This window comes from Cervus elaphus, chromosome 4 (assembly GCF_910594005.1).
Source record: "Cervus elaphus chromosome 4, mCerEla1.1, whole genome shotgun sequence".
In the NCBI taxonomy this organism is placed as follows: domain Eukaryota; kingdom Metazoa; phylum Chordata; class Mammalia; order Artiodactyla; family Cervidae; genus Cervus; species Cervus elaphus.
In genome coordinates, this window is record NC_057818.1 from 3950064 (window position 1) to 3977232 (window position 27169).

Consider the following 27169-nt stretch of genomic DNA (forward strand, 5'->3'; position numbering starts at 1 on the left):
CAGTGATCAAGGGGAGATGAGATACCAGATGAGATACCTTCCTTTTCAGAGGTCTTTTCTTTTTAAAATGACTTCACTCAACAAAATGCTAAAGCTTTATTTGATTCCCTAAATTGGGATTGTTGAAAAGATAATGAATGATCTGATGTATCAGGGTGGTTAAGAGGGTCAAAGGGGTACAGCAACCATGCAAATCATTCAGAAGCCCAAACTGGTGAGTCCACAGAGAGTCAACATTCAGGTGTTCTCAGAGTCTAAGGATCTTACAGGCCTTCACTCCACTCCATCAACACCCTGCTAATCTGTATTTTCATGATAATCGCCGCACAAAATATTCAGGAAAGAGATGGCATATTTTAAGACTCTTCATGGGCAAAGCAGGCTGGGGACACAGGGTCTAAAACACAGTAGAGAATGAGTAGCTCCTGCAAATCAAATCTGGAATTCTAACCTTGCCCGCATAAAAGGGTCCTCTGAGGGCACCTGCACAACAGGTGAGCACACCAGAGCTTGAGTGTCTAGAAGCCACCCTGCCTGGGCTTTGGGAACGGAGCTGGAACTACCTTGTGACATCAGTCTATTATTAAACCTAGAGGTTTTAAGTTTTACACCTAGCCTACTTTCCCAAAGCACATGAACAGCTATTTCTCAGCAAAGGGCTCTGTGAAAGGATGAAGTTTAACCTCCTGACTATTCTGCAAGAATCTGTTTTGGAATCAGAATGGAAAGGGAGGAGAAGGAATGCAGGAATTATACAAGAGTCAGAAAGGGAGTGGAGGGGTGGGGGACCCTAAAGGAAAATGCATAAAACTTTTGGGAGTAGATAAGTGGCTAAGGGGAAAATCCCATTTGTGAACTCACTTCCTAAGTTTAGCTCCACAGTCACGGGCTGTAATGTGGTACAGCTTTCTCACCGTTCCTTTACAGAGGGTAAGAAAGGAGACTGTTTCGTGGGATTCCATATGACCATATCCCAGCTTCAGTTAGACGGAGGCAGCAGAAAGCTAAATTATAAGGCATTTTCTAACAATAAACTCGACAGAATTACAGTAGGCCCAGGAAACAGATGGCCAAAAATGATATTCCCAGGCCAACAGATCTGAGTAGGCATTATGTTGCTTTTAAAAAATGTCCAATTCCTGCACATGTGACTTTTTATTAATTTAATCCCAGAGGGTGTTTTGGAGTGGTACAAATGGAACTGTTCCTGCCTCCTTCTAGTATTAATGGGGCTTTAAACCAGTAGCTGTTTCTCACTGCTTGGTTCCTTCACCTTGAGATAAAAGATAAGCAATCTTCCCACTTAATTTGCTGGAATGCAGTAACATATCTTACATATCTTCTTTTTTTTAACTAGGCACAAAATCCTAAACAAGCCACTTATAGCACGCACCTGATTGTTGGGACTAGTCCTTTTCTACACTTTCCTGAAGAGGTTATAATAAAATGCAACAAATGCCTGGCTAGGGTTATGAGCTCTGAGCAAGAAAGTCAATACACTTCATTTCTCTGAACATCAACTGTTATCAATTACTAAGTGGGAAATATAATTCCATTCCTACCTCTCTTTTAGATCTGCAGTAGGGCAAGCACATACACTATTCATGCATATCAGTATTTACATATCAGTGTACATGTTTATATCTTGCCTTCCCTCAAAAGGACTTAACGTACCTTATAAAAGTAAGAAAAAAAAAAAGGCAAGATAAAATAAATTAAAAATGAGTAAAAAAAAAAAAAAAAAAACTTTAAGGAAAGTGGAATGAAGCCAGTAGCAAGTCAGTACACAAAATGCCTACAACAAAATCTTACACGCTTGCTAAAGGCAGGCTAAATCTTTGGCTTAAGGCTTTTTAAGAGGCAACACGAGGAGAGAAAACAATCAGTTATAAAATGTAATAACCATAACATTAAACCAAACTAACCGCTTAGGAGAAGTACAATTACAGAGACCAAAGAGAACCTTTTCCTCAGGACTTCTCATAGACAGAACAACGACTAACATAACGCAGCCTGTCTGTGAAGCTGCTGGAGATGAACCCTACGGTGCTTGCAGCCTCCATACAATGTCACCGTGAACAGCATCACTATTGTCCTCACAGGGTAAGCAGGCAGCTCCGCCACCTACCTGTCCAGCCTCTGTTTTTTCACTGCACCACTTTCCCAGATCAATCAGGCACTTGTCTTGGAGGGCGGGATCCAACTTAACATCCATGGCACGCTGGTGAAGGATCCTCTGGACTTCAGCTCGGCATTCCCGTGAGAGCTGTATGAGAAATAAGAAGCAAAATACTAACCAAATGACACGAGATATAGAAAATCTATCATCAGAAAACTGATGTAACTTTACAGTTATCTGAACCAAACTTTGTATCTCATCTCTTCCAGAAGAAAAAGTAAATGTTCTAGGAGGCTTCTAAACACCTTTACCTCTTGGAATGTGATGCTACATTCAGCATTTTCTAAAACACTTATGAAATACTCTCCTTTTCTCAGAGGATCCTGATAAAAGTGAGCTAGGACCAAATCACTACACTGGACACATGAAACTAATATAATATTGTAAGCCATATGTCAATTAAAATGCGAACTGGATTTGTTTGGATAAGGTAGAGAGTTTTTTGTTTAGCTAAATTAATGTGCCACTACCATATGAACGTAGACTAGAATGCTGGTCCTGATTTAAGAGAGAATAAACAGTATGGGCCCAGCAGGCAGCAAATGTTGCCAAGCACACACAGATATCCCAACAAGAGGCAGCACTTGTTGCTGCCTCAAAGGGCAGAGGAATACCAAGAGAGGGGGGAAGAGGCTGCAGCCCCCCAGTGCACTGCTGGAGAGGCCTCATCAATACAGGCATTACGGGTCCTGCCACCAAGAGCAGACGCCTAGCCCTCTATGTCTTGGCTAGGAGCTTATAATGGGTCTCTAAAGCTACATAAAGTTAGGGTAGCAGCATCTGTCTACTCGTCTACTTAGATTTTGGTAACATAAAGAAAAATTGGAAATGTCCTCTCACTTTGTTAAAAACATAAAATCAGATGGGAAGAAGCTGGTAGAACAACTCTATGTATACTCACTGCATGAAGAACCTTCAAGTAATAAAGTAACCCTCCTCGCCAGATACACTAACAGTTGTCTTAGGAGGAACAAGGATCACAACAGTTTGTAGCACACGAATTAAACAAAGGACCGACAGGAAGAAATGAAGGCAGTGTCGAGCGCATACCCTCCTGCCCTGCTCCTCAGTGCGGTAGGCGTGGCGGTACAAGCAGGAGAACACAGCCCCGGGGGGCATGAGCTCACTGGTCTCATTCCAGCCGTGGGTGTGGCAAAGACGCGACGCGTCTCCCTGGCATTTGCGGTACAGGACAGGGTCCAGCCTGTAAGGTTAAGAGTTAAGAGACAATTACTCTTACTGTACTGTCACTTCCTCCCAGTGACACGCTAAGGGGTTTTGCAAGGTGCTTGTCTGCATACCGGTCGACAATCACTTCTAGGGTAATGGAGACAGCAGGTAAGCACAAGTATATTTCTGAATTCTGTTCTTCAAGAATACACAGTAGTCAATCTGGAGAAGTTTAATCCTTAAAACAGAAGATTTAAGTTCTACCTCAAAGATGGTATCTTGCAGTGTAAGGCACACAACATTACAATAACAGACTCGGCATTAACACGCCCTGGTTGAAAATCGACAACAAGGGTTGTAGCTATCACCAGGCAATTTGCAACTTTTCCTTATCATTTTATTCCAAGTGTGAGTATAATTCAATCCTACTTGCTATACTAGATTCATTAAGATCAGAAAAGGACAAGATAAATAATCTACTCAAATTCCCTTCTAGCAGTTTCCCATGCAAGGTAAGGCAGTTGCATTCTTAGTTTACCTGGACATGTTTATCAATTTAAAAAACTTTTTTGACAGTTAATTTTGATTCTGGAGACAGTGGGTTAGGTGATGAGCCAGTTGCATTTCCAAATCAGACCAGTGGATATTTCATTCTGTCTACACAATAATGTCAAATTTGAGGGAGGGCTACTTAATGGGAGGAAAAAGGCTAATATTCAATTAGCAGCTTTAAAGATTGTGAAGCATGGGGTGGGAGGTGGGAGGGAGGTTCAAGAGGGAGGGGACATATATACACCTATGGCTAATTCATGTTAATATATGGCAGAAACCAACACAATATTGTAAAGCAATTATCCTCCAATTAAAAATATAAAGACTGTGAATGTGAAGCATCTTTGATCATGGATGCAGGAATTACAGAAGAGAAAAAACCAAAAGACATTAGAAACCAAAACCCAAAGACATAATTTTTTAAGGTAATAGACTCAGTAAACTCTTTGCTATTTCAGTTTAGACAGCATGAGTAAGCATGGGGAAATTCCCACCCCACTTTCTGAAGTCCTTTCAGGAGCTAACTTGAGGAAACAGAAACACACTGAGTCTTCAAATAATCTCTTTTCAGTAAAGTATGTGGGTAAAACATATTATTCACCAGAAAAAAAAATAAAAATGACCAAAGCACAGCAGCTAAAAACAACTGAATCAAGAAGCAGCTCAACTCGGGGGGCCAGGAGGAGCAGCCTGGTCCAGAGGCAGGAAGGGAAAATAAGGTGCGGAAAGAGTGAGAGACTGCAGCCAACACAACAGTTATTCTGACCATGACAGGGAGTCTTCTAGTTCATTGACCTCCCTCCCCCCTTTTCTAACAGGATGAGAAGAGAATCAAGTTGTCATTTATTGATAAGAGCTTCTTAAGATAGAATAAATTCAATAACTTTGAATTAGTCACAGGAATAAAGTAAAATCCCATACCCAAGACAAATCAATAAAAATTAAAAATCACTGTTCTCTTCTTAGAGACGTATTTGAAGATGCTTCCACTGCCCCACAGGTGCCCAAGTTCTTTCCAGAAGGAGTCTGTGATATCAGAACACATGACCCTGACTGCCAATATAGTAACTGGTCGGGACACGGGGACGCCTGCAGGGGCTGGCTCTGCCTTTAGAGACTGTTCTGAAAGCAAGAAAGAGGTTTTTCTGGAGATCAGAGTGCCAGCTATCCCACAACTTAACAAAAACAAATTACTAGTGATTATTTTTTTAAAAAATATGAAGGATAGTGACTATCCAGGAGAACAGGCAGAGGCTTACACTTATTATGGCTTCAGAATACTCACTTCCAGTCTCGGGAAATGAAATACTGCAGCTCTAAGAGACGGTGTTCACAATCTTCCACCATTTTCTCTGTGTATAAATGTTCCATCAGGCACGAGAGGATCCTGGGCAGCAAACAGGGGTGAAATTGGAATGAGGGACAGTCCTGGCTCAGAACTCTCACACTAATACTTCCCTGTCTGCAGAAAAAGCCACTCAGCTATTTTCCTAGGCAATCAGGAACTTACTTTCCCAAGAATCACTCAAATTAACTCAACCTAACCGTGACTCTGCCTTCTATCAACTTCAGAGCCACTTAGCACTGAGGACTCAGCTTATACAATATCTGTGTGCAGCTGCTTTATAATGAGCTGTTTATCATGAGAAACTTCCAACCATACAAGAGTAGAGAATCATATTATATCCATCTTCCCCTCCCATAGCTTTATCAATCTATGGCCAAGTTTGTTTTAACCCTATACCCCCTTAGATGATATTTTGAAGTAAATCCCGGATACCCTATCATTTCATTTGTAAATACTTCAGCATGTTTCTCTATAATATGAAAACATAATACCTTTATCCATCAAAGAAATTACTTTAAAAATCCTTAATATAATGAAATATCCTGCCAGCTTTCAAATTTTTCCAATTTTCTCATGCCTTTTCACAGGTCTGTTCAAATCAGGACCCAGAAAAGGTCTACATCCTGCATTTAATTGATAGTATCTTAAATCTATTTTATCTACAGGTGTTCCCTCCTCCCTCCCTCCCCGCTGCCTCCTTAACAGTTGACAGAGTTATTTTCCTATTGGTAAATAGTCAGTCTTAACAGTGTTTGTCTACTTCCTCCAACCTCCTTCCTTGTGGAAGAAGACCTTTCTCTAACATCTTACCCCAGCATGAACAGCTGGAGGGTATGCATAGCAGAATGATGAGAAACATGGACTGCATTTGTTTCACACAGTTGGGTACTGCTGGTTGCAGGCTATAAAGATTTTTGCAGAATGGGAAACCTGTTCTTTCTTGCAACCTGGTTTTAAGACCTGTTTGCATATCATACTGAATAAAACAATATGTGAAACTCCAATGATTTATCATAGCATTTTACAGCTTTCCTAGATCTTGGATACAACTTCAGAGTTCACTGTGTCCACAGTGAACCATTCCAACCACCACATTTTGTGTTTTATTTCAAGTAAAATTAACTACTCTCTAATACTTGTCAAGAAGCCAACGTATATGAGTCAATGTACAAATGGAATGAAAAGTATACGGCCAAACAAAGCATGTGTCATTTTATCCTGAGAGTTCCTCTTTTATCTGACCATTAAGCAGAATGATTTGGTGACCTAATGTCTAAGACTGTATGTTCTCAGTCACTGTCAACAGACATCACGACAAAGCTAGGGCGAGGTTCTCCACATCACAGGTGAGGCAGAGCCCAGGTCTCAGCCCCAGTACCAGTCTTAACAAAAGCTGGTATGTGTTCCCGTTTAGTGAGGTTTCAGTTGTTGAACCATCCGAAAGTCATTTGAGGATATGTTCCCCATGTTGCGCTGCCAGATACAATATGTGGATAAATACCACAAATAAAATAACCTACATTGGGTCTCCGGATCTTATGTGTTTGCAGGCTGTCTGTATTACAGATTCACAAGCTTCATTCAAAGCTCTATCAATGCGGTAATCTGCACCAGGGTCAGTCTCCTGAATCAGTGTTTGAAGCTGGGTTGAAAAAAAACAAGAAGGAAGAAAGAAAGTCACTTATACATTGAGGGTGAGCAGTGTCGTATCTTTAATCAGTTCTCAGTATGGTATATCACAATGTACTCTTAACAAAGTACTACGATTGTCACTGGCCAAGCTCAACAGCTCTGGTCAAATATGTTGCAACTGGTTCCTCTACTCTGCAGGATTATAACTCATTGTAGGGATAGCTTGCCTACCTATATGAACGATCCCTGGATATTTGCAAAACAAAAGAACCTTACAATATAAAAGCTGCCCCTTTCCTCACATCTGTTAATCAAATTATCGTAAATTTAATATTCAGTGCCAAGCTGAGTGGAGAAGAGTAAACAGAAGATATTTCCAGTTAGAGATCTGATTTGGTCTTAAAAATCTAGAATTTGAATTTTGCTGCAAAGACACTGGTATAAAACAAGTATACTCTGGTTCATTAAAAGGAGATTTCAGTTATAAGAAATATCATTTATAGAAAATAAGAATATAATATTACTTATAATTTCCTATTTTTTCTCAACTTTTTTTTATATACCCAAGAGATAAACCAGAGCTTGTCTATCACAAGTATACAGAAAAATATTTGTCATTATGCAGCTGAAAATGAGAATATGTTCTTTAACATTTACTTCTGCTTCCAACCTTTGTCATAAAATAAAGTGAAAGCATGAGAAGATGTGCCTCAGATTCTTTTTTTCCCTGTCTTTGAGGAGAAAGCAACTGGGGCACAGAAGAAAAAGCTCTAAATTAGGGATGAGAAAACCTGAGTTCTATTAATAGTCTGGCACTGCCAGATATTAGCTTTGAGAACAAAGGCAAGTTGATTAACCTCTAAGTTCCAGTATTTTTTAACTGTGGAGGATTATAACAAAGAATAATATATAGAAGGTTGTGTAAGCTGCAAAGCTTTTTACAGATTAAAAATAATCATTATTACTACAGATGGGCAGCAGATGGTGTTTTGGGGTGGAAATCTTAAATAACACAAAGCAAATTTGAAAACTACAATCCTTCTGCTTGGGGCTCCCTTTGTTCCAAGTTAAAGAATTGGAGACCTTTTTGTGTCATGGATTTAGCCTCTGTAGGAGCCTTCTCTAATCCTCACACATTTCACCTACAGTCTTACAGAGGCTCACACGAAAGCACTGACCCCATCACATATCTGATCAGAGAACAAAGATCAAAAGAAAATGAAAAAAGAAAAATCCCAAATCTGTCTGTTCTCAAAGAAGTCAACAAACAAGATGAGAGAAATAGGAAAAATTTCCAGTTTCCTGGGATGGAAGTTATTTATACCAATTCTTTGTGGCAATTTGAAGAAGCTACAAAATGCAGTGGTTGGTCAGTAGGAAGATTATTACTACTGTCAAATGACTACCAATTTTATTTATTTATTTATGCTGATGAAGACCAAAATATTTACATCTTTTTTTGAGAGACTGTTATTAAGCATCATGCAAGTCTAGAAGTTTCTCTAAGAACTGTATCAATTAAATATCCATGACTGACAGGCCAACTCTGAGCATTCTCAGTACATGCACCAGACTGCAGGTTCTAAAAGACGACAGTGAATGCCCGACAGAACAGGAGGTTAACAGCTCAAGGGATCACCACCACACCGGAATCAGTGACAGCAGTGGGGGATGTCAACACTAAGAACGTGAATGGTTATGTGACTATATACCTATTCCTTCCCTGACTGGTTAGAAAATCCCGAGAAAATGCTTCCAAAAAATGATTAGTCTAGAAGACAAACAGCAGTCTCTTTGATCTAAGAGAGACTGGGCCCAGATTTGTTCAGTCACAGCTGAAAAGAATTTAAATTCATGTTCACAGAGTATTTGGAAGGGTATATACTCATTAACAATTATTCTGAAGCTTCACAGTTTGTTAACAGATCACTAAATCAAAGCCACCAAGCAGAAAACAAAGAAAATTAATGGTCAACCACAGACAAGTGTGGAAGACTACTGTATCAAGGAAGGAAACTTTGAGAAACAAATTACTGCAGAACATCCCTCCATCTGACTGAGGATAGATAATGAAGCAGACAACTAAGAACATTTTTTCCCTTTAGATCATCTATCTTCAGTTTTTGACTAGTTCTTAATACCTAAAGTTCACTGTGATGACACAGATGATCCAGATAAATTAGCTCAGGAAGAGGAGGTTCCTCAGCTGATAAAATGCTTTAACATCAAAAACGGCAGTAGAAAATGGGTCGTTACCGCTTGCTGGCAGTTCATTCCAAGGTTCCCTTTCTCCCCCCGAACCACTTTCATCAGACAGTGCAGGGTTCGCCCTTTCCGATGCAATCCAGAGCAGTGGTGCTCAATCTCCCCTCGACAGCTCAGGATGATCTCGGGGCTCAGAGAGAAGTCTTCCATCAGCATGCGGCGGTAATCCAACATCTCCCCCTGGCACTCGCTGCTCACCTGTCGCCCTGTGAGGAGGCAAGTCACAGCATCATGGACATCAGGATCAGAGACCACTACACATGAGAAGTACAAGTTTACCCCTCGACTACAATACACAGTCATGCTGTCATCCAGACTGAAAAGCAAAAGCTTTATCAGCATAAAACTCCAAGGACCAGGGTTTACCTCGTCAGTGTCTTACACAGATTTATACTACTGAACTAATAATGCATGTGTTTTGCCAACGGAAGTCTTATCAATATAAGATAACTACTAGGGTGAAAATGAAAGCCAGGAAAATCCCTGGCTTACAGCTTGTACGCTTGTGGAAAAAACTTCACTTCAGATACTCACTATGGCTCCTCAACTCTTCCTTGAGCTGTCAACACCATCTGCAAAAACTTATTTAAAAAAAAAAAACAAAAACAATTTTACTGAGGTATGCTGCCATGCTGCGCCCAGTCACGTCTGACTCTGTGACCCCATGGACTGTAGTCCACCAGGCTCCTTTGTTTATGGAATTCTCCAGGCAAGAATTCTGGAGTGGGTTGCCATTTCCTTCTCCAGGGGATCTTCCTGACCCAAGGGTCAAATCTGCATCTCTTGCATCTCCTGCATTGTAGGTGAATTCTTTACCACCAAGGTATAAATGACATATAACAAACTACACCTTTAAAACATATAATTGGTAAGTCTGACATACATATGCATCAATGGAACCATCACCACAATCAAGATACTGAACGTATATCCATCACCTTCAAAAGTTTCCTCATGTTCCTTTAGAATCCCTCCCTTTCCTCTCTACCACTTACCTCATGCCCAGTCAACCACTGCTTCGCTTTCTATGACTACAGATTAGTTCACCAGTTTGCAGTTTTTAGAAGTTCATGTAAATAAGGTTCATATAAATGGAATAAGACACTATGAACTCCTTTTTTAGGTCTGACTCCAGACTTTTTGAGATTCAACCATGAATCAACAGTGTGTTCCTTTTTACTGCCAAGTAATATCATCCTATTATGTGGCTATACTACAATTTGTTTATCACCTAAACCACTTATGGACATTTAGGTTATTTCCAGTGTTGGGCTATTACAAAGAAGCTGTTATGAGCATTCACGCACAAGAGTTTACTTGGACATGTGCTTTCCCATCTCTTGGGTGAACATCTAGGAGTTAATGGCTGGGTCATGAGATAGATGTATACAGAACTTTTTAAGAAACTGGCAAACTACTTTCTAAAGTGGCTATACCATTTTAAATTCCCACCAGTAGTGGAGTTCCAGTTCTTTCACATCCTTGCCAACACTCAATATGGTCAGGCATTTTAGTATTAACAAGAACACTGGAGTGGGTAGTCACTCCCTTCTCCAGGGGATCTTCTTGACCCAGGGATCGGACCTGAGTCTTTTGCATTGCAGGTGGATTCTTCACTGTCTGAGCCACCAGGGAAGCCCAACGATCCATATAACTTCTATGAAGTATCTGCTCATATCCTATGCCTGTGTATTTGTGGAGTCTTTCTGTGTTTCCTGTTAATTTGCAGTCTAAGAAGATTATCTATTTTTTTTTTAAATACCAAATTAGATGTTATACTGTTTTATGATATGCCTTTACTAGTCAACAATCTCCACCTTTACATTTCAGGAAAATTTCATCAAATACCCAGACCATAATCAAAATTCTCCAAATTGCCTTCAAAATGTCCTTTGTTTGGTAGTCACTCCAAGACCATGCACTCTCTCTGGTTGCTATTCTACTGGCTTTTAAGTTTAGGAGATTTTAACTACCCAGATACCAAAAAAAAAAAAAATCACCACAAAGTTCTGAGCTTTAACAACTGATCTTTTCCCACCTAACTTTTAATCACTAGTCAATTGTCCCAGCATGATTCATTAAGCAGCCAGAAACTTCATTTTTACAGCTTATAGTCCATATTAAAAAATTTAAAAAAAAAGAATATTTCTTAATTTTTTAGTTACGCCATGCGGCATGTAGGAGCGAACCCTCACCCCCTGCCTGCAATAGAAGCACGGAATCTCAGCCACTGGACCTCCAGGGAGGACCCAAGAAATGTTCTTTCTTAATGACCCTGACCTCTAAACATCCTTCTTGATTCCTTTGTCAGGGATTCAGTCTTGGACTGAACAGACTCTGAGTCTGACCTTATGAGATAACCCTTTCTTCCTTTACTGTTTAATTTCTTGATAAACACTGTTAGACTAATAATACTACTTATCACTTATCATATGCTAAGTGCCATGTCAAGTGACCTCGTTCAGTCCTCAAAAGAACTCCTCAACACAGGCAATGTATTTTTGCTTTACAGATAGAAAAATGAGATTTAGACAGATTAAGAAACAAACAATGGTCACCCAGCCAGTTAGTTTGTTGAAAGAGTCATAATTTAAAGTCATGTCTCTCTGACCCAAAGCTCTCGTGCTAAATCATTATACTTCCCTGACTCTCCTAAAACTGCTGTGCAACAAATACTTTAAAAATTAAAATTTGAATCTGAAAAAAAAAATTAAAATTTGAATTTGAGAAATAAACCTTAAAAAAAAAGCTGGGACATAAAAAAAAACAGACTTTAAGGCCATTAAGAGGAAAGGCCTTCAACAAGACTTAGGGCCTCCAAGCCCTCAGCCTAGAGTTCTGCTTGCATAGATAGACTCTTGAGTCACAGAGACAGGTGTACTCAAAAGAGCTAACACAGGAGGAAAGATCCAAAAAGGAGCATAAAAGATAAAAAGAAATGAGCTCTCACCTCTATGCACAGCTGACTCCAGACACATCAGAAGGTAGGAGAGCCTGGCTTCCCGGGACCGGGGAAGGTTTTCCACGTTGCACCGGTATTTCTTCAAGTCACTCTTACAGGATTTGGCCAGTGAATAACTGACTTTATAATCCTGGGCAATCAGCTTCTGGCGGGTTGTTAGTGCTTCTCGACACTGAGGAGAGAGCGCAGCAAGAGAGCTGTGAGACTGCTCACATGGTCCAGCCGTTCACATGTACCTCTAAGATAAGCAGAGGCTCATGGCCAGGTACAATAAGCAACTGCAGTCGTTAGCAAAATGTCTGTGTTTAAGTTTGGTTAAAATCGAGCACAAGTGTGTAGAGTGGCAAGAAGGAGCAATATGTGAGTGGGCAACTCTGGAATTCTATGGTGAGCTGCTGATTCCTGCAGCAATAGCAACCATCTAAACACATAAATATTTGGTAGATTCTCATACATCAACTTGACAATATTCTTTTCCTCTTCAACAAATATCCCTAAAGTAAATTTCACCAGAATGAAAGTGGCAACTGACATAACACTCTGGACGTTCCACTCTGTACTTTTTAAACATAATTATTCAACAGTAAATGTGAGAGTTGGACTATAAAGAAAGCTGAGCACTGAAAAATTGATGCTTTTGAACTATGGTGTTGGAGAAGACTCTTGAGAGTCCCTTGGACTGCAAGGAGATCCAACCAGTCCATCCTAAAGGAGATCAGTCCTGGGTGTTCATTGGAAGGACTGATGCTGAAGCTGAAACTCCAATACTTTGGCCACCTCATGCAAAGTGTTGACTCATTGGAAAAGACCCTGATGCTGGGAGGGATTGGGGGCAGCAGGAGAAGGGGACGACAGAGGCTGAGATGGTTGGATGGCATCACCAACTAGATAGACATGGGTTTGAGTAAACTCCGGGAGTTCGCGATGGACAGGGAGGCCTGGCATGCTGCGATTCATGGGATTGCAAAGAGTCGGACATAACTGAGCGACTGAACTGAACTGAAATGATATAAGGAACTGAAATTAAAAATAGTTTCAGCTGCACAGGAAAGTAAATGACAAGAAAGCAAGGCCCAAAATAATTACTTTTAAAAATCATGAGAGTCTTGCATGCATTGAGGGACAGAGGACTAACAGTAGTGAGAATGCTTAATGAGACAGCTGCTGAAAAATTCAATTGCTAATCACCTATGAAGCACATTGGTTTGGTTAGTCAAAACTTCCTGAGTACACAGAGATGGGTTCATTGTAGCTTTGATTAAAATTGATTTTACTTCCCAAATTGATTCCCCATTGACTTCCCAAAGTCCAGATATCATGAGAAGCTTCACTTTTTTGTTTAAATGTAATATGCTTTAGTTTCCTACTAAAGGCCCAGTATTTTATCTCTGAAAGGTTAAGCTGTACCAGTATTTTATATTTTGGTATGAGTTTATGTTGTTTGAGAGGATTTGAGAAAGGTTTTAAGAAAATGAATAAAATGCTGATCTGTTTCAAAGAAATACTTACTTTTTCACTCATGGACTCTTCAAATTTATGGTTAAAGAGGCACTTATATACTCTGCCTTCACCAGCTTGTGTCTGTAAGATGGAATACAACACCATCACCATCATCACTAGCTAAGTAGTTATGCTGGGCATAATCCATAATCTTATATAGGACTTTCTATTAAATTATTATAATGCTGACTATCTTTGAACACATGATTCAGCCACTTACAAAATTTAGCAGCCTTTGAAAGAAAACAATGATCGGGATAATTATGGGAAAAAAGTTTCCCAGGGCGTTTGGCTCCTGTCACGTGTTCCCATTTGTGCTCTTAATTAGCGAACCAAGAGAAGGGCCAGTGAGTCTCCTTCTTATACCTTAATGTTAGAGTCAACAGAACTCTGGCAGTGGCTCTGTTCAGTGGTTCTGATATGTTAATTCACAACAGCAGACAGAGTGGGAACATACACAAGACACTCTCAGTCCTTTGTGGTAAAGATGGAGATTATTTCTGACTACAGGGTTAGAAAGTTGTTCTACAGAGTATGCAGCGAGTAACCAAGGACTTGGTTTTAAAAGATAGCTGCCTGCTATTTCCTTCATCTCAGCCCAAACTACCTCAACATAAATATGTAATATGGGCAAGTTTTAGCCATGGAATATACATGAATGGGATTCCCTGGCAAGATAGGATTCCTGTATGTAAAATAGACTTCCATGAACTGAAATTGAGAAGTGAGATAAAGTAGAAAGAACAATGCAAGGGAGACTGAAACCAAGTATTCCCTAGATATGACCTACGGCCTACGCAACCAGTACCCAGATAACTTCCTGTTTTCCTGGGACCTACCCCACCTTCCATTTCAGTGGCTTTTCTATATGTGACAGTGTTGGTTTAATTTTGGAATCAAGTATTAAAAAAAAAAAAAAAACTAGGAAGAAAAGGAAGCAAAGAAGAACAGTGTCTGAGCTGACTCACATTTTCACAAAAACGTTCCCGATCATCTCGGCAGGCAAAATACAAATGCCGGTCTAAGTGAAAGTCGTCTGAGGACAGCTCAGCCACCCGGAGAATGGCTTTCTTGCAGAGTTCAGAGACTTGGATCTTAGGGTCTCGTTCTTCCGCTTCCTTCACCAGGCCTTTCTCCAAGCATGATACCACCTCGCCCTGTGAATGTGCGTCCTAAAATAGCAAGGATACATCATTTTAAAACTCTCATCAAGATGAGCTTCAAAATAATCATCATTTGGTTAAAACAAACAAGCAAAAAACAACAACAGAAAACCTCAACACAGAAGTTTACCAATGTTCTACTGAGACACAGGGTGGGGACCAACCTCACTGTGGAAGTTACAGAGGATGTCCTTGATAATCTTTGGTAAGAATGTTAATACTTGAGAGCTATAAGCAGAAATACCGATCCTGGGAAATTTAAGTCCATTCAGTTTGCACTACAAACAGAAACCTGACTTTCAGAGCTTAAAATGTCAGAATTTCTTTTTTTTTTTGTGGCTGCACCATGCAACATGTGGGATCTTAGTTCCCCAATCAGAGACTGAACCCGCATCCCCTGCAGTGGGAGCATGGAGTCAACCACTGGACCATCTGGGAAGTCACAAAACGCTGAAATTTTAAAGAATCTGTTCTTTTACCTCTAAGAGCTATGTATTTCTCAAATAATAGTGCTTTAGTCAAGTTTAAAAAATAAGACAAACCACGAAATTTAATGAGGAAATATGCTACAGAGACCCTCTTTCTCTATTTTCTATTGTCCATAAAGACCCCCACTTTTAGAGTAATGTTCACTTTGATGTTTCAGATTTATCTTAATGTGAGTTAACAAGATTACCACTAAGTATACAAACTGCTTTTGAGAGCTTTCCTTAAACTGTCCAATTATCTTTAAGTATACATTGCATCAACCCCATAGCAACCACAAGCACTCATTCACTCCAAACATGAAAAATTTTCCCTAAACATTTTCAGAGTCCTAATCTTCTATACTCAGAATATATGCTTCAATAACTTGAGAGGTATATCTATAAATATAGCAAACCAAAGCAACAGAAAATAGACACACATATACACACACAGGCACATAAAATCTCATTATAGTAAAATACCACATTTATGAGGTCATCTGTATATAAGACTCCTAAAACTAGGTAGGGAAACACCTTATTTTACTAAAATTTCAATTCAACAAGAACTACGTATTTTTCCATTTTGCTGTAATAGGGTTTGTTCCATATCTAAGTACTTTCTAGAAAATGTTCATGCTCTCTGCTAATACACCTGTGAAAAGGGAATAAGAGCTGTGATCCCTAGAGTGCAGTTGAGTAAACACAGTTGCGGAACATCAGGCATCTAGCTAACAGTCCACCATTGGTTTTTTTTGGACCCTGGCATTCCATGAAACTGCTACAATTTCTATGTGGGTTATGTGTATTTTTCCTGGGGAAAGTTCATAGCTTTCATTAAATTTCAATCCAAGAAAGATAAGGAAGCACACTACACTGGCATATTCTTGTGCCTTCCTATTTTCTTTCTATACCTCAAGCTTTGTCACTAGCTTGAAGATTCCGTCCAATGCTTAGAAATCTGAGATGACCAGAAAGTATTATTAGAGTAACTCCGAAGGGAGAAAAAAAACTCTGATGGACAACTGGAAAAAAGATGAGGAGAGAGAGGAAAGTGGACACAAACCCCAGAAATGCAGGCTTATTTTTTCTTCTCAATTTATGAGTGACACTCAAGTTGGTCTATGCAAAGAGATGACTCACTGGAAAAGACCCTGATCTTGGGAAAGATTGAAGGCAGAAGGAGGAGGGGGCAACACAGGATGAGATGGATGGGTGGCACCATTGACTCACTGGACATGAGTCTGAGCAAACGCTGGGAGACAGTAAGGACGGGGAAGCCTGGAGTGCTGCAGTCCAGGGATCGCAGGGTCGGACACGACTGAGCAACTGAACCACAAGTCTGTCTAACCTTGTGCTCACTTAGAAGTGCTCTACCTACTTCCACTTCCCAAAAGTAAAAACAAACCTGGGATGACGAAGATTTGGAGACACATCAATCACTTATTATTTACAGTTTACAAGAGATTGATACACATGATTTCATAGTATAAAGCAATGTCTTATACCAAAGTCGAGTAGCTCATGAAACACCTTACTGAGATGGTCACTAGCAATTAGGCCACAATCATACAGAAGAGACTGAAAATAACAGCACGCTTGTCAGTTCTCCATTTAGACCTAGCCTTAAGTTCTGGCTTCACAGGGTAAAGAAATTATTTCCCTGCAATGAATCTAAATGCTTCTCTGTACGCTTAGGGTTCACAACTGTTTAAACACAGCAGCGTCACCATGTGAGACCCTCTAAGGAATGTGAAATGTAATTTTAATTACAGCAATTATAGCACCACATACTGGCATTAAGCCATAACATCACCTCCATGAGATGTTTTCTTTTATTATTATCATAACTTTAGATAATTTTTTCAAATAAAAGATTTTTCAAGAATTCTTCTCAGTTCCCCAGAGTCTCTGAGCTTTCCAGGTCAGCCAGATTCAGTTACAAAACTCAAATATATGCAAATATTTGATAAAGAAGACTGCAGGGTTATTACTGAATACAAATGAAAGCAAGGGACTGTACACCAGCACATAATCTACAAGAAATGAAGTTACTTTGGCTTAGATGTTAAGAAGGTAACTTGTTAATATGCAAGCTTCACATATGCATATCAAATGATCCTATAAATGGAGTTACAGTGAATTTTTAAAATTCTACTGTGGTGAGACAAATGTCAGGCTTAAAACTAGTATACAGTGTCCATGTAATTGTTCAGCAGTTCGGTAGGTAATATTTTGTCTTCCATACACCTTGTGCTTTAAAAAAAAATATTTTCTTGGAAGACCAGAGAGTGACAACACAAATCAGAAAAAGGGGCAAGAACTCAGTTTTCATTTCTGCTATTAATTATCCTCCATTTCAACATCTGTGATTTTTTTGTGACCTACCTGCCTAGATAGAGACAAAAAGAATATCTGAACTATTCACAGTAGTTGGTTTTAAAAGGAGAGAATGACAGAATGATACAACTACTGAGTGAAAAGTATAGAAGCAGTAATAAGGAGGCACATGTCCACAATAAGTTCCTGTACTGGACGTCACACTCTGCTTTCTCTTCAGATGATACGAGTTATTTACATTTACTTTCAAAGATCTGCTTTTTCTTTTTAAAAATAATTATTTAAAAAATATTTATTTAGAAAATTCCAAGTTTTATTAAATATATAGCCTTTATTTTTAAATTTTACATATAATAATATTCTGAAAAAAATATAGTTTTGAAATCATGACATTTAAATGTTCATACAAAAGGCAGTGTACTAACAGATTAACCATGACCCCTCTTCTCTGACTTTTGGAGGTCAGTTGAAAGCCAGTCACAGAGGAGACTGCAAGCTTCAGGGCAACAAATTTAAAACTGATGAGCATGTTCTCTTCTGTGGTCAGAACCTGATTTATTAATTTTCAGAATAATTTTCTTATCTAAATAACTTGACTTCAGAGAAGTCAACTATATTTAGAAAAGGCAAGGGAGGGCTGCAGACAGACTGCTATCATTTTTAAACTTGGCTGCAGCATTAGCATGAGGGGCCTGGAGAGCTACATACAGGGTCACAGAGTGTCAGACATAACTGAGCGTGCATGCGTGCGTGTGCACGCACACACACACACACACATGCGGGAAAGAACATACTTTTTCAGAAGTCCATCTAGGGTGCTAAGGTGAGGGCCTGGCATAAAGAGAAATTCATCTAACTAGCAGGTACAACAAAAGATGAAAATTACAAAAATGTGCTTTTGGATGCCCCATGTAACATTTTTTGTTATTCTTAACAAAGCCAAAAAAGCAACACTCACTGTCACACCTTTGGGCTCTGGCACTAGTATTTTCTGCCACTGTTCAAGTCAATACCGATTTAGTAACTTAGTAACTTATACATGCAGCCAAAATCAGGTTTTATCTGGACAATCCAGATTGCTATTGGGAAGCTGATGAGCAACTATCTTGGTGGGCAATGGGGAAGAACTACTACAGGGAGAGGTGGACTGTAATGGTCTGTTCTACAGCATGGACCACTGACCACAGGTATGACAATGTGTCATCATGGACTCCTGAAAAGTGTGTCTGGAACACTTATGTGACGATTTTTAAGAGTGACATGGAACTGGATATTAATCCTCAGCACTATAAATAAAGTCACCGGAGCTTCTGAATTATCAGGGTGACTTAAGTGCTTTTGTGCCATTTCTAAAATGTGTTGGGAAAGCCAAGAATCAGTCTTCTTCATGGCCTCTCATGAGCTGCCTGGAAGCTGTATGCCAGCGCACAGAGCTCTCAAGACCGACTCAGGGGCCCTGGGAACGGGCCAGAGCCATGCACTGGTGTGGAGCAAAGGGGACTTGGTGACAGCCAGACAATGGCCAGACCTCAAAACCTCATCTGAACTGGTGTGCGCAGCTCCAGAATACTACCACCACGTCCCGGCCGAGGATGGAGGCCTGCAAGCAGAGCTCTGAACAGAGGGGCTTTGCTCTCACATTCCCTTAACAGCAGATTAATGAGCAGCGGCAATTAACAGCTGATGCCATCCACAGGTCTCAGCTGCCTCTCCCACCGACACCTACTACTTCTCAGGAGCTTTCACTTCTGCTGAGCAAACGGATTAGGCACAAACCTCCACTGTGACCTTCTGGACCACAGACCAATGAGAACAAAAGAAAGATCAGATATAATTAAGGAGAAAGAAGCTAGGGAGTTCTTTTCTTTCCTGTCTCTACTAAAACTAGTTCTGACACAAAGATAACACATATCCTATTTACAGAGTACCTTTCTTTTGATAAGCTAGAAGTACCCTTCACATATTTTAAAATTTTGTACTATTTAAATATGCTAACTTTTGTACTGGTGAGTTTATTTTTTTTAGTAATTTTTTAGTAATTTTTTTTAGACAACAGTGACGTATATGCTAAGAAAGGTTAGAGAACTTGAGTCTCTCCTAATGCAACTACTTTTCCCTCAAGACTACAGAAAGCTTTTCCAGAGGAACGTTATAGGTAAGAAGTACTAGCTGGTTTTGCATTTTGAAGATAACACTAATCTTAGCAGATATTAATTCCTCTACTTCCCCACACAGTACTGAAACATTTGGTTACAAACAGATAAAAGTGCATCCACAGGCAAACTAGCCTTAGGTACCAGGGCTGTCTGGACCTCAACTTTGAGCCCAATGCCAGCTCCAAATCTTCTCCATGCCAGTTATACAAAGCTGCTCACTCATCAAATCTGTAAGCTCCCTCTGGTGAAGCCAGTGAAGTAGGATACCTTTTCTCCAAGCCGAACGCTCCCACACTTCAGCACGTTGATGTCGTTTTTACAGTCGTCCATGAAGCCGCAGATGAGCCGGTAGTCACTGAAAATGATGGCCGTCATCTTGGTGACGTACTGGTGGCACTGGTAGTCGGTGATGTTGCCTCGGTGATCCACCAGGCAGGAGACCAAGTAGCCTTTCCCAACTGGCTCATCGGCACACTCTTTGATCTGCTCAAAGCAAAGTGGCTGTTTTACGAAAGCATTCTACTCTCTTACCAAACAACCTTTACAAAAGAGACAGTGATATCTTCTTGTTTCTTCTTGAAAGAAAACACTGAGAAATGCTTTAGTTGTAAAGAAAATAGTGTGCTATGTTATTAAGACTTCTGCACTTTCTAGGAAATACCTGACTAATGTGTTCTGCAAGAAAATACATACAGAAACAAATGCTTAGGTAAAATCCAGGTTTAAATGAAGTAAAACAGCTTTTTGAAAAAAATTTCAGTTTATTGAGAAAATTTCTTAAAATGTATTTTATTGAAAAGAGTTTTTGACAGCTCTTTTTAAAATGATTCTACTGAGAATTACCATTACCCATGCAAAGAATGTGATAAGATTAAGGCATAGGTCTGAGAAACAGGTGTAGAACTAAAGTCCAGTCGCATATCTCAAGCCAACCTACACAGCAAACTATTATTGTTAGATAAACCTAATTACTAAAGGGGGGGATTGTACTATTTTACCTCTCAACATGACATTAATATGTTCTGAATTAACTATGGGTTTGGGCTTTTTTTTTTTTTTTTTCCGTAGTGCTAGTTTACTTAGAAAATAGGTAAGAGAGAAGGAAAACATGTGGGGGATTTAACTCCGTAAAGAGGCAGATTATTTACTTTCCATTTTTAACATCTGGCAAATAAATTTCAACTTAATGTGTCTCTTCAGTTGTCATCAACAGCAATTTGTAAATAACACTGAAGGCCTAACTAATGGAGATGAGCAGAACTAAAGTAGAAAAGAAAGTGGCATGTTTTTTAACTGAGTAGACTCCCAGCGTCACCACTGCGGTCTGAAACAGAAACATGTTTAAAAATGATGTTCAGTGCAGTCTGGCAAGAAGTCTAGGAAGGGGAAGGCCACTGCAATTCTAATTTGGGCCGTTCAGACATATGATCTAGTGGATCAAGCACAAAGTGGCCCCACATGGGTAGTGTCTCTGCAAAGTGCATCCAAAACCACAAGTGCTAAAGAAGGAAATTAGCCTAAAAGTGTTGAAGTTCAATCATAAAAAGTGAAATCTACTTACACGGTTTTAAGGTTGAATTATAAAGCACAGAGGGTTGTTTGGAAAACGCCTACTACATTTGGAGAAATTAAAAACAAACAAAAACGGCAGTTTTGACAAGAGGAAGCAGCCAAATGTAAATGTTTGTTTTTAATATGAATGAGAAGGGAATGTTTTGTTGGTTTTTTCTAACAGAGACCATTCTCCATTCTTACACCACCTCTGGTAAATATGTGCACTTGATAAGACAAATACAACCTCCTTTTCCAGCAGGCACAGGGTGAAGGACACACCACACACCAACAGTCCTATAAGCCACTGGGTCTCTTCATGTCTAACCCCAGTATTAAACTCAGAGCAAGTCAAAGACTCAGTTCAAGAGAGAAAAATCCTGTTTATTTTCAAAGAAGCAAACTTGGGGAATTAAACAGCCTCACACTGGCTTCTACAGGCAGCAGAGATCTTCAACAGTCAACAAGCTGAATGCAATTCTTTCCGTTTAACCTTGGGCTCTTTTTTTTTTGATGATGCCTAAGAAGAGGGCCATAAATGTACTTCCAAGAAAAGGGTTTTTTGTTTGTGATTTTTTTAAAAAGTAAAACAGAGGTAAGTTTCAAAAGTAAAAGGAGAAAAAACTGCTTAAAAATCTCAGTGTTTATAATTCAACTAATGAAAAAAGCCCTGCATGAAAAAAAAAAAAACAGGACTTGTGGAAGACACCTGGGTTTTTAAAACAATGAAGAGCAAGTATTCAGACAGGGTCTATTAGGCAACCAATGGTTTAAAAATCTGAAGACTGCTAGACATTTTGAATTGAAGCCTGAATAAGAAATTAAATGTATATTTAGCTTCAATCACCTGAGATTTTACTGAAACACAGAGATGTTGTACCTATTTGTATTTTGGTCCACCACCAGTTACAACCAGATGTGGTATCTGAATTAAAATTTTATGCTTTTTTCGAACCACTGTATTGGAGAGAAGTTTAAAAACAACAACAACAAAAAACTTATAAGAATAACAATGTAGGGGACTTCCCTGGTGGTTCAGTGGCTAAGACTCTCTGCTTCCAATGCAGGGGGCCCGGGTTCAAACCCTGGTCAGGGAACAAGATCCCATGTGCTGTAACTAAGTCTCTGTAACTAAGACCTCATGCAGTCAAATAAATAAATATATATATATTTAAAAAAAAAAAAAAGAATAACAATGTAAAACAGCATTAAATCATCAACGTATTTATGAATGGAAGTAAACTCTGACGTGGCTGGGGAACAGATTCTTAAGGAACCATTAGAAAAATGCTACAGTCACTCTACTTTTGACATAATCGAAGAGAAAAGTAGGCAATATCTGACTCAATCATGGAGAGTAAATAAAAAAGTCTGGTTTGCAGTCTTCAGTATTTTTATGATGTTGTTCTCCTCCTTGGAAGAATAACTCCGAAATTTAAAAAGAGGGAAATGTAGAATAAAATGTTTAATTTTTCCTGATAATTAATTTTTCTGACTCCAGTATGACTCCCTCTATAGAGGGTGAAGTACCCCTGTTATATGAATCTGTTATAAAACCACAACATCCTCCAAAGATTACAAGAGGGCCATAATATAGCACACACATTACAAGGAAGCCAGTTTTATTTACTTCCTTATTTGGCTATGCCCAGGCAGCATGTGGGATCTCAGTTCCCTGACCAGGGACTGAACATATGCCCCCTGCAGTGGAAGCACAGTCTTAACCACTGGACCATCAGGGAAGTCCCAACAGTTTTACTTTATAAATACAGACAGATAAAACCGACAAAGGGTGAAATTACTCTGAGGAATCTGCGTACTCTCTGAGCTAAATCTCCACGTGGCACTCAAACTGGTGTGTGTAGTTAGCCACACAGTGAGCCAAGGGAGTTTGAGGCACGTAATACTGAACCTAAACGCTGAATATCAAAGTTTTAAAGTAAGCTATTCTATTCTGAAGCCCCAACATATGTGAAGAAGGGTCACTGCTTTAGAAGAATAAAGCACATCTGATGCAGCAGTAGAAGGTCTGAGGAAGAAACCAAGTTCTCCAAGATCCCATACAGCGCCAAGTGAGGTACATGAGCTGAGGACTCCCCTGGTTGGAGTAGGGTGCTCTTAAGAGCTCAGAAGAAGATGGTCCTAACGTAAGTCATCAACAGGGTAGTGAGGGGACTTCCCTGGGGGTCCAGTGGCTAAGACGCCGAGCTCCCAATGCAGGGAGTCCAGGTTCAATCCCTGACCAGGGAACTACATCCCACATGTCACATCTAAAGATCCCACAACAAAGACCCAGAGCAGTCAAATAAATAAACATATTTTTTTTTAAAAAAAAAGGGTAGTTTGGGGACAAATCTATATGATGCAAGACCTCTGATTATTAACTTTGAGATAGAAAAGCAGCAATTATTTCCTTTGTGATTCTTTCAGTATGTAGAAATCCCCAACTTCATGAAATTTCTACCACTAATTTTATAAAAGAAAATAAATTACAATGTTCAATACCACAATTTTCACTAATATCATTTGATATTTATACTGAGCCAAGAGAAATAATAGAAAAATATCACCAATTAGCATACATGCAATATTATACATATTTTCAGTAATTATTTTTGTCTTTATATGCAATATCCATTTATAACAATATATATAACCTTTTCACTAAACCTTTCTAATGCTAACTCCTATTATTTGGAGCATATGCCTCTGTGGTTCAACTGGCCCAAGTGCACAGCCAAAACACTCAGGACTGCTTACGAGCCTCCCGGGTAAACCACCGTGACACGCCCCAGTCATAAGCAGGCTGTACAACGTGTGAGAGCACTCACTGAAGATAGGAGTGACTGTACTCTCCATCTGGGGACAGAAAGAGCCTGATTTCCAAGCTGCCTGAATCAACAGCAGCCTACTGAGTGCAGATTAAGAAAAAGAAGTCTAATTACACACCCCCCTCAACCCGAGTCTATCTCTGAACCAAGATATATGTGAATTCCAAGAAAAGTAGAGTAACGGAATCACTCGTTTCTCCCTCAATGACTGGTCTGGTCAACAGATGTAATTTTCTCTTTCAGGTCATTAAAGATCCATGAAATTCTTTCTTTCACTACCTACCTCTGATATTGTAGATTTGCAAACTTCTCTGGCCACAGATTCAAATTTTGGATCTGTAGTTAGGTTCAGCTTATAATTCCATAACAACTAGGTACAAGAGAAAAGAACACAAAAAATAAACAAACAAAAACTTAGAATAGCATGAAATTTAACATTAATGGTTACTAGAAATGATACAGTTCCATTATACAGTCAGATAAAGCATATTTACACTTCAGTTAATGAACAAAAAGTAACATTAAAATGTCACTGTATTTACAGATAAAAGAGAAAAATGTGGAAACAAAATAAAGCACTACCATTCAAACATACACTTTTTTCTATTTTTACTTAAGGACAAATTTTTTTAAGTCAAAAACAATTAAAATGAAAATCCCTGATAAGAGTTTTTCCAAGAAAATATAAATAGGTATACATGCAAAATTCTTCTTAAATCAAAAAGTCTAACGCAGAAACTGAGAACTGGAAGGCTAAGTTGCAGATTTCACAATCAACCGTGCTTTTCACATGCTTTTTATGAAGGCGTGTCGTCCAGAGTCTAATTTCCAAGTGTATCTTTCTTTATTTCTCTAAAACCCTCAACTTGACAAGTACATGATAAGTTCTGTTTTACACAACTGTTTCAACGGTTCAAACTATGAAATCTCTAAAGCCATTACTATTCACAGGTGAGAGCTCAATATTACTTTATCTTTGCAGCTTCAGTTAAAAAATTTCAATACATGATTCAATTTCTGAAAAGTAGCAAAAATGAGCTCTTAAACTCTGCTCAGATGGAGAAACAGAGCAGGAGCTTTCTATGATGTAGGATATGGAGAAGCCTTTTTCTCAGACTGCTTCACTCCATGACTAAAGAATACAATCACTCATTCACTGATTCATTCAAACATCTGCTTAGCACTTCTGAAGACGTATCACACACAGTCTAATCTGAAGGGCTTCGCGGACTATTACAGGAAACAGAAGCAAATGTTTGAACACATACTGAGTTAGGAAATGGAGGTTAAAACAGGAGGAAAAAGATAGACTGTCCACTGGTGTCTATGGTCAATGGCAGCTAATGTGACTAAGTACAATATTTGGTTAATTCAATCACAAGATGTCACAGCAGTAATGCAATCAGACTTACAAATCTTTTTTTTTTAAATAGTTTTTGAGGTTGTGTTATATTTTAAAAACCCTACCCCCGTTCATATTTTCTTCTACTGTTTTTGTGGTGTTTTACTTTAAATCTCTGTCTTATCTAGACCTTACCTAGAATAAGTCATCAATTTAAGCAGCCAATCTGCTTCTCTGTTCTTGCAATCTCCCATTCAAAATACCAAATAATGAGGAGGCGGAGTGATTTCTTCCAGTACTGTCAGATATATAACTACTCCTCTTTGCAGACACAACTCAAGTATCATCTCCACTATTAAATGTTTCTGGACATCAACCCACCAGGGCAAAATTCACTTTTGTGTCCCCAGTGTACTGTAACAGGCTTCTACCGAAGCATTCAGCACTTTCTGCACAGATGTGATTTCACATCAGTTCCTTTTAATATTAGATTTTAGACAATATGTAGATACAGATACAGATATGACACTGAATGCATTAATCGCAGTTATCTCTGGAGCTCTTATCTGCCAACTCGAATGTCTCCATCTTCAAGGTGTTTAATTGTGTCCAGTTTCTTTCACAGTGTCTGGCACACAGTAGATGACTGCATGATGACTAAATGAAATAACTTTAAAAGACAAAACTCTAAAATCGTAAATTTGACATGCAAAGAAACAATTTCATATGGTAGCTGTAACTGAAGAAAAAGTTAAGTTTACAAATATTATTTGGCCCAGCCTGCTGGTTTCTACAATGGAGGACTATTTGTAGATTTATCATGGCCCTTAGATAAGGTTAATTATTCTCTTGTTAAGATTAAGTGCATTTAAGAAAACATTATAACACATATGGCGAATTATGGAAAATCCATACTTACATGATTGCAGTCTGAAGAAATTTCATTTTCAGGCTAAAAGAAAAAAAAAGAAGAGATGATGTTAAAAAAAAATCCTCTCAAGTTTTTAAATACCACCAATAAACTCAAAACAAGAAATCTGAATATCCAACTGATTGTATTTCCTCAATAGGAGGAGCAGGTTTTTAGACTGCTGAGGAGAATATGCCAGAAGAGGAGATGAGACACGGTCCCTTTGCAATCTATGGTACAGCCTGGAAGTTGGGGAAATGGAGAGGAACGTACTAAAGAGAGAAAGCAACACTGACAGAAGGATCCTTTCACGATACTTCGTAATTCTGAAAGCTAAAGAGGATCAGGCACAATACAGGTGTTCTTGCTTTAAAGAAAGTTAGCTATCTGAAAAAAGCAGGCTTACTAAATAGAGGGCAAAAAGGGTCTGCCAATGACGCACAAATTAGTCTCATGTCACCACCAGGGGAAACGAGGCGGTGGGCACACAGGGTCTCCCTGTGCTGTATTTTTAACCGTAGAGTCCGCAACCTTGCAGGTCCGTGATTAAAAATATAATATTTAAAAAACTATTTCTATATTCCCGTGAATACATTTGCTCATAAAGCCAGGCACATACAACAGAGAATAAAGGAACTTCATTTCTGTGACAAAAAAGTAGATGAGGTTAGGGTTAAAACTGCACAGCTTTGCCGTACACTTCTTTAATTTCCTTGTTCATACTGGTAAAGGAGACACAATTGTCATGCTGCACACAATAGTAAAGTTCTATTTACTTTGAGTTTCCACAGCTTTCTAACC

At 39.1% G+C, this 27169-nt stretch overlaps 1 protein-coding gene across 1 annotated transcript in view; it reads right to left on the minus strand.

Moving 5' to 3' along the window:
- The window catches only part of GLG1 (golgi glycoprotein 1), a 122602-nt gene that overhangs the window by 20372 nt on the left and 75061 nt on the right, over positions 1-27169 (minus strand). The window contains exons 2-12 of the mRNA XM_043898045.1: positions 26378-26410; positions 24400-24486; positions 20002-20217; positions 14577-14780; positions 13618-13689; positions 12097-12280; positions 9138-9352; positions 6770-6891; positions 5187-5288; positions 3230-3383; positions 2129-2266 (exon numbers count right to left, since the gene is read on the minus strand). Of these exons, the coding sequence (XP_043753980.1) occupies positions 2129-2266; positions 3230-3383; positions 5187-5288; positions 6770-6891; positions 9138-9352; positions 12097-12280; positions 13618-13689; positions 14577-14780; positions 20002-20217; positions 24400-24486; positions 26378-26410 (1527 nt within the window). The remainder of the gene's footprint in view (positions 1-2128; positions 2267-3229; positions 3384-5186; positions 5289-6769; positions 6892-9137; positions 9353-12096; positions 12281-13617; positions 13690-14576; positions 14781-20001; positions 20218-24399; positions 24487-26377; positions 26411-27169) is intronic.